The sequence below is a fragment of the Nestor notabilis genome, unplaced genomic scaffold (genome assembly GCF_000696875.1).
Source record: "Nestor notabilis isolate BGI_N333 unplaced genomic scaffold, ASM69687v1 scaffold15262, whole genome shotgun sequence".
Taxonomy (NCBI): domain Eukaryota; kingdom Metazoa; phylum Chordata; class Aves; order Psittaciformes; family Psittacidae; genus Nestor; species Nestor notabilis.
In genome coordinates this window covers 50158-56534 of record NW_009919825.1, presented here as the reverse complement: position 1 = coordinate 56534, position 6377 = coordinate 50158, and the positions used below count along the sequence as shown (strand labels likewise).

At 42.5% G+C, this 6377-nt stretch overlaps 1 protein-coding gene across 2 annotated transcripts; it reads left to right on the top strand.

Annotated features, from left to right (window-relative positions):
* The first annotated feature begins 17 nt into the window (after window positions 1-17).
* HMGB2 (high mobility group box 2) lies at window positions 18-1823 on the top strand. 2 transcript variants are annotated; one of them, XM_010010416.1, is made up of 5 exons: window positions 38-222; window positions 382-527; window positions 616-790; window positions 1288-1368; window positions 1576-1822. In XM_010010416.1, exons 1-5 carry the CDS (start codon window positions 73-75, stop codon window positions 1591-1593), a joined length of 570 nt encoding a protein of 189 aa, XP_010008718.1. In that variant the 5' UTR covers window positions 38-72; the 3' UTR covers window positions 1594-1822. The 2 variants fall into 2 exon arrangements, with proteins under 2 accessions (XP_010008717.1, XP_010008718.1); XM_010010415.1 differs by having other exon boundaries at window positions 18-222; window positions 1288-1823.
* Window positions 1824-6377: the final 4554 nt, after the last annotated feature.

The window sequence follows — 6377 nt, the reverse complement described above, 5'->3', positions numbered from 1 at the left end:
GTTGGTCCCGCCCTGAGGCTGCCTCTCCCTTCCCCCTCATCCCCGCTCAGGGACCCCCCCGCTGACCTCGCCATGGGCAAAGGCGACCCCAACAAGCCGCGGGGCAAGATGTCCTCGTACGCCTACTTCGTGCAGACCTGCCGTGAGGAGCACAAGAAGAAGCACCCGGACTCGTCCGTCAACTTCGCGGAGTTTTCGCGGAAGTGCTCAGAGAGGTGGAAGGTGAGCGGGGCCGGGCCGGGGCGGGCTGGTCTGGGCTGAGCCCGTCCTGCAGGCTGCCGGGAAAAGATCCCTGGTGGCAGCTGCTGCTGAGGCGTTAGTGGGTCACCAGGCGCTTTAGCTGACCTAGTGTCTTCTCCTTTCCCCTCCACGTGTCCGTAGACAATGTCTAGCAAGGAAAAAGGGAAGTTTGAAGAAATGGCTAAAGGAGACAAAGCTCGTTATGATAGGGAGATGAAGAACTATGTTCCTCCTAAAGGCGAGAAGAAGGGAAAGAAAAAGGACCCTAATGCTCCTAAAAGACCACCGTGAGTGTTTCTGTGACCAAAAAAAGAGGGAAAAAGTATTAGTTCTACTAGTCTGACATTTAACTTTAATCACTGTCTCTTATTTTAGATCTGCGTTCTTCCTTTTCTGCTCTGAACACCGTCCAAAAATCAAGAATGATCATCCTGGTTTGTCTATTGGAGATACAGCAAAGAAATTAGGTGAAATGTGGTCTGAACAGTCGGCCAAAGACAAACTGCCATATGAACAGAAGGCTGCAAAACTAAAGGAGAAATATGAAAAGGTACAGTGAAAGCGATAAAATAATGGCCAAAGTTGTAGGGGTTGCTGTGAATATGTGATTTTTGTTTTCCACCTAAAACATGTATGGTTCATAGTTTTACATTTTCGTCAGCCCTTGTCAGGCTTCAGAATGCATGACAAGGTATGGTGTGGGAGGTGTCCGAAACCCTTGCAGTGAACCCGAATGTGTTTCTTGTATACCTAGGGATTTTATCACTAGAATGCGTTACTTCCAGAAAGCAGGGCACCTGCTTAGTAAAATGCAGTCATGCTTCAAAGTGCTGCGGTCATGAAATTCTTCGAACTGTCCACATTATACATTCTCTTGCTAAAAAGGTTAAGTGTGAAAGTCTCAAGGCTGAAACCCCGCTTTGCCGCACACACTGTAGTTGGTCTGCACAGTAAAATAGTATTAAATTACTGAAGCAGTACAGATTTGTCTTCAGATCTATGTTGCCAGTGACTAAACAGCATTTTTTTTTTTTTTTTTTTTTGCAGGATATCGCAGCATATCGTGCCAAGAGCAAGAGTGATACAGGAAAAAAAGGCCCAGGTAGGCCTGCAGGATCTAAGAAGAAAGCAGAACCAGAAGAGGAAGAGGAGGAGGAGGAAGAAGATGAAGAGGAGGAAGAAGATGAAGATGAGGAATAAATGAATGTCCTGCTGTAAAGATTTATGCTCAAAATCCAATATTTTGCTAAGAATGTGAACTCAAGTGCAGCTCATTGTTAGCTTCAGTATAAAAATCTGTACAGAATTGTGTATAGGTAATGTGGTTCTTTGTAGGGAGACCTCTATTTTTAATGTAAGTAGTGGCTAAGGGCTGCTACAGTTCGGTTAAAAGAAAAAAAGAAGAAAAAGTTGTGGAATGTTTCTGCATATTTAATGGTTTTGTTGAAATTCAGTGACTGATAGCCAGGTGTTTCTTTATAGCTAAGTAAAACAAAGGAGGTAGCTTAATAGCTGGTCTTATATTTTGTAGTATATTGCATTGTATTACTTTTTTAACAGTTTTGTAATAAAATGTTGTACATGATGATTGTTGCGTTCTTGATGTTTCAGAGCGGCTGGGTGCCCCCAGAGCGCTGCAGCCCTGTGCAGAGAAGTGCTCTGTGTTGTTCTTGAGCTATTACTCTCGTCACAAAACTGACAAGTGTCTGGGAGCATTGACTCCTGGAGTCTATACAGGAGCCTGAGCATTTTAAGCCACAGCTCTCCTACATTTACTGCCATTAGCTGCAGTCAATGTTTTCCTTATTCTTCTAGCATTTACTTAAACCACATTGTGAGCGGAAAAAAAATCTGATTTCAAGTACTGAAGTTGCTGATAATTATTTCTGGATTGTTTTTCCCCAAACTAGTGAAGCACAGGTCCTTGAGTTTTGTCTTGGTGCATTCTCTCACAATTGTGAATCTTGGGACCTTTTTCTCCTAGGGCTCGGGGCCACAGGCCTTTTATGCTGTCCATACCAGGACAGGAACATTGGCTGGAAGACAGATGTGGATAGAGGTATGTCTTCCCAGATGTTCCCTACTCCTTCCCTTTCCCCCTAGCCCCAGTATTGGTGGCTTCTCATAAAATACACAGCTTGCAGAACAGCATGAAAAGTGTTGGAATGTTATTTCCAGCCATGCTAATATAGATTCCTGCAGAAAAGAGAGGAGGAGGCAGCATTTGTAAAGAATACGTGTTCCTGATATGTTCCTGTTTGTGATGGTAACAGTATTGTCACTTATAAGATCTCTTGATTTTTCAGGGGTTTTTTTACTCAACCTTTAGTATGTTTAAAAGTCTAAATCTAGATACCTAACTATGTTTGCAAGTGGGAAAGGGGAGGTGCCACAGCTGAACTAACAGCTTAAGTTTAGTTTGTTCAGATAAATACTAGGCAATAGCTTTTACCAGCCTTTGAAAACCCAGCAATGAAAAGCATTTAATGTCTAAAATAGTAAGTACTATAAAGAGCAGGTTTCCAGCTTTGTTTTTTAACTAACTGTCTCCCTATTGTCCATCAACTTCTGAAATGAATCTGCTTACAGACATTGTGTACGTGTAAGGTAAAAAGTAGTTTCAGCACTGTAACCATGGTGAATGTCGCTGCAGTCAGTTAATGAGAGCGTTAGCACTTTCTGAAGCAGGAGTCTGGACAGAAACAGTTTGTGTATTCCGGAAGTATGGAAATAAAGGCAATTCAACCATTTTTATGCTAAAATAGGTACTAATCTTTGTAAGCCTTGGAAACCCAGAGTTGCTTTTTCCTCCCCACCCTGCCCCTGAGATACTTACAGTACTACCAGAAGGACTGGCTGCTGTTTCACATGTTGGTCTCACTGGAGATGATACTCCTGCACAGGCGGGATCAATGGCTCTGTTTTGCAAGCTCAGCTTTTGGGAAGCTGCAAGCATCAACTGGCAGCAAGAGGCAGCAGGTCTGTGTGCAGTACATCGAGTGCTCAAGAACATTTTCTCCTGCAGATAGTTTGCAATCCTAGAACACCTTTATCCTTAACTCAAAGACTCTTACAGCTAGAGGCAATTCCCTGTTGTAGCACATAGCTGAGACTACACTGATTGCACCCCTTTCCATCGTGTTCTGTTCAGGTTTCCCTGTAGAAATGCACCACCACATCCCCTCAACTCTCAGACTCCCTTCCCAAACAGAACAGCGATGCTTCAAGGAATCTTTCCGATTAAATCATCTTTTGCAGTGGAGCAGTAGCATCAGAGTGAATTGGCTAATTTGATTATTTGAAATGCTTTTTACTTCTGCTCAAGTGCTTTTAAATTAAAACAAAATACAACCTTTCAAGTGTCTAGAAAGCTGCACAGGTTACGGAATTTTAAATATTGTGTCAGAATAAGAGCACATCTAGAGGTAATTCAGAATAAAGGAGCTCTCCTAATGTTTTCCTTACTGAGGTAAAATGGCTTTTAGGTTCTAGTTCATTTAGCATTAATTGGCTAATTTCGTTGCAGCACAACTTCTGCACAAATCAGTGCAGAACCACCTAATATCGCCACTCTGCTGTCTTGTGTCTTAAAGATGTGGGTTACTTTTGTTTGTGATCCCATTTACAAATATATCCTGATTGCTGGAGTGGTCTCTGCTGTAAAAATAGCCCATTGCACAGCTCTGGTAGCCTGACCCACATTATTACACAGATCATTTCGGGTGCACGCCACGTCAGCATGAGCTGCAGCAAGCCACGGCAAAGCTCTGCATCAGGCTGATCTATCAACCAAGAATGATGTCACGGCTCAAGATAATCAGCAGTTTAAAAAGAAAATAGTATTTTGTCCTTTTGGTAAGAAGGATGTTGAGTACAGATTAAAGGCAAATGGGAAAAAGCATGTGGAAATTACTACTTTCAAATTAAGCTTTAAAAGGTACGGTATGTCAGGTCAGGAGGTTCAGAGAATGCCCATCTGTGAGCACTGAAAGAGCTAGCGCTGGAAAGGAGTAGTAAGTGATCAAAGTGTAACGGGAATGTTCAGAAAAGATAAGGCCTCAGAAGAAAAGCCAAATTAGTTTTTCACATCCGTGTTCAATATGGACAATCTTCCCAAATGACTCACTGGAAACTTTTCACTAGAGGTGAACTGGGAGGTCTGTCTCAAATCAAAACTAAAAGTGGTGCCCAAAATGGTTACAGGCATCAGGGAGACTGCTCACATTGCACTAGAGGTCCAGCATAAAGGCATACAACCCAGTGAAGCAAGCCAAAATACCACCAGAGTAAGACTGAGGTGGATAAAGAGCAGGTAGGAGAGAGTAACAAATGTAGGAACTCAGTCTTTAACAAGTCAAAGTTATTTCTAAACCAGTAAACCAGAAGAAACCTGCACCTCAGCACGCCAGACCCAGCAATGTGTGGCAGGGAAAAAGAGCATCAGAGCAACTTGAGAAAACAGATTAATAACAATTTACAAACACTTCTATCATGGTTTAACCCCACCCAGCAACTAAGCATCACCCAGCCTCTCCCTTGCTCCCCACCCTGGTGGGATGGGGGAAGAGAATCAGAAGGGTAAAAGTGAGAAAACTCATGGGTTGAGATAAAGACAGTTTAATAATTGAAGTAAATAATAATAAAATGCATGAAAAAGAAAATAACACAACTAAACCCCAAGAGAAACAAGTGATGCAAATTAGAAACAATTGCTCACCACCAACAGACTGATGCCCAACCTGTTCTCGTGCAGTGGCCCTGGTCAGCTTTCACCCCAGCTTTATATGCTGAGCATGACGCCTGATGGTATGGAATGTAGTCAGTGGGGGTCAGCTGTCCCGGCTGTGTCCCCTCACAACTTCTTGTGCCTTCCTGCTGGTGGGATGGCATGAGAAGCAGAGGCAGCTTTGACTCTGTGGAAGCACTGCTCAGCAACAACTAAACCACTGGTATGGTATCAACATTATTTTCATCCTAAAGCCAAAACACAGCACTGTACCAGCTGCTAGGAAGAAAATTAACTCTATCCCAGCTGAAAACAGGCCAACATCAGAACCAGGAGGCCTGCCAAGTTGTCCTAAGGACAATAGAAGCTCAAGATAAAGTAGCAATGCCTAGAGAAGATTTCAGGAAAATAAAACTTCATTTTCTTTGTTAACCTTGTAGAGGAGCTTCAGGAAGTTTTCATGACAGCAATTTTTAATTGGAGAGGCATGGTGGAGCATCTGTCTCAAATCCAAGTGTAAAAGGTTTTGAAACAAAATGACAGGACAGATGGTATTCATCCAAGAGTTCTAAGGAAACTTAAGAAAGAAATGGCTGAACTATGAACTGTACTTTGTATTTTTTCACTTAAAACTGCCTTAGTGCTAGAGGAATGGAAGATCACAAATATGACACTGATTTTTAGAAAGCATTCTGTGGAGATACAGGGAACTTCAGACCAGTAATACCCATATAGCAGGTTGGTAGGAGCCATAGTACAGCTGAGAGTTGTTGGCTAAATGGCTAAACAGGAGTGGCAGTTTCACCAGAGGAAATCCTGTTCCACAGACATGTAAATATTCTTCAAAGAAATCAGCAAACATGAAGGTAGAGGAGGTCAGGTAGTTCTGGTCTACTTGAGTTTGATCTGGTCTACTCAGAAATAAGTTGTCATTGAAGGCCTTGCAGGAATAAACAGCTGGTTAACGATACAGGAAAAAAATAGGAATTACTCACCAGTTTCGCCAGGGGAGGAACATTACCTATGAAACCCCAGAAATTATTTTTGGAGACGGGGTTCGTGACTAGTGAGTTCTTAATATATACGTAAGTGGCTTGGAGAAAAGCAGTGAATGGTGCTGCGAGAAAGACAAGAGGTAACACCCAAGAACTGCAAAGGCAGCCTATAGCCTGAAGTGACAGGATAATAAAACCAGCAGGTGAAATACAGTGTTAATACAAAGCGTATTGCACGTTAATATGTGCTTCCCTAACACATGGTAAGGGGAAAGAGCAGGCCTAATATTTATGTCATGAGTAACGTGGGTGGACAATAAACTACAGTACATTAGTCTGGAGGAGATGCTGAGCTTGTAAGAGGTAGTTCTGTGAAGACATAATAGATGGTTGCTAGAAAAACAAATATCATGTTA

What these genes read in the sequence shown, in the direction of transcription:
- HMGB2 (XM_010010415.1), top strand. Translation starts at nt 73, where the DNA reads ATGGGCAAAGGCGACCCCAACAAGCCGCGGGGCAAGATGTCCTCGTAC. An exon ending in AGTGCTCAGAGAGGTGGAAG is followed by an intron (nt 223 to 381) that starts GTGAGCGGGGCC and finishes ACGTGTCCGTAG; the next exon opens with ACAATGTCTAGCAAGGAAAA. An exon ending in AATGCTCCTAAAAGACCACC is followed by an intron (nt 528 to 615) that starts GTGAGTGTTTCT and finishes CTCTTATTTTAG; the next exon opens with ATCTGCGTTCTTCCTTTTCT.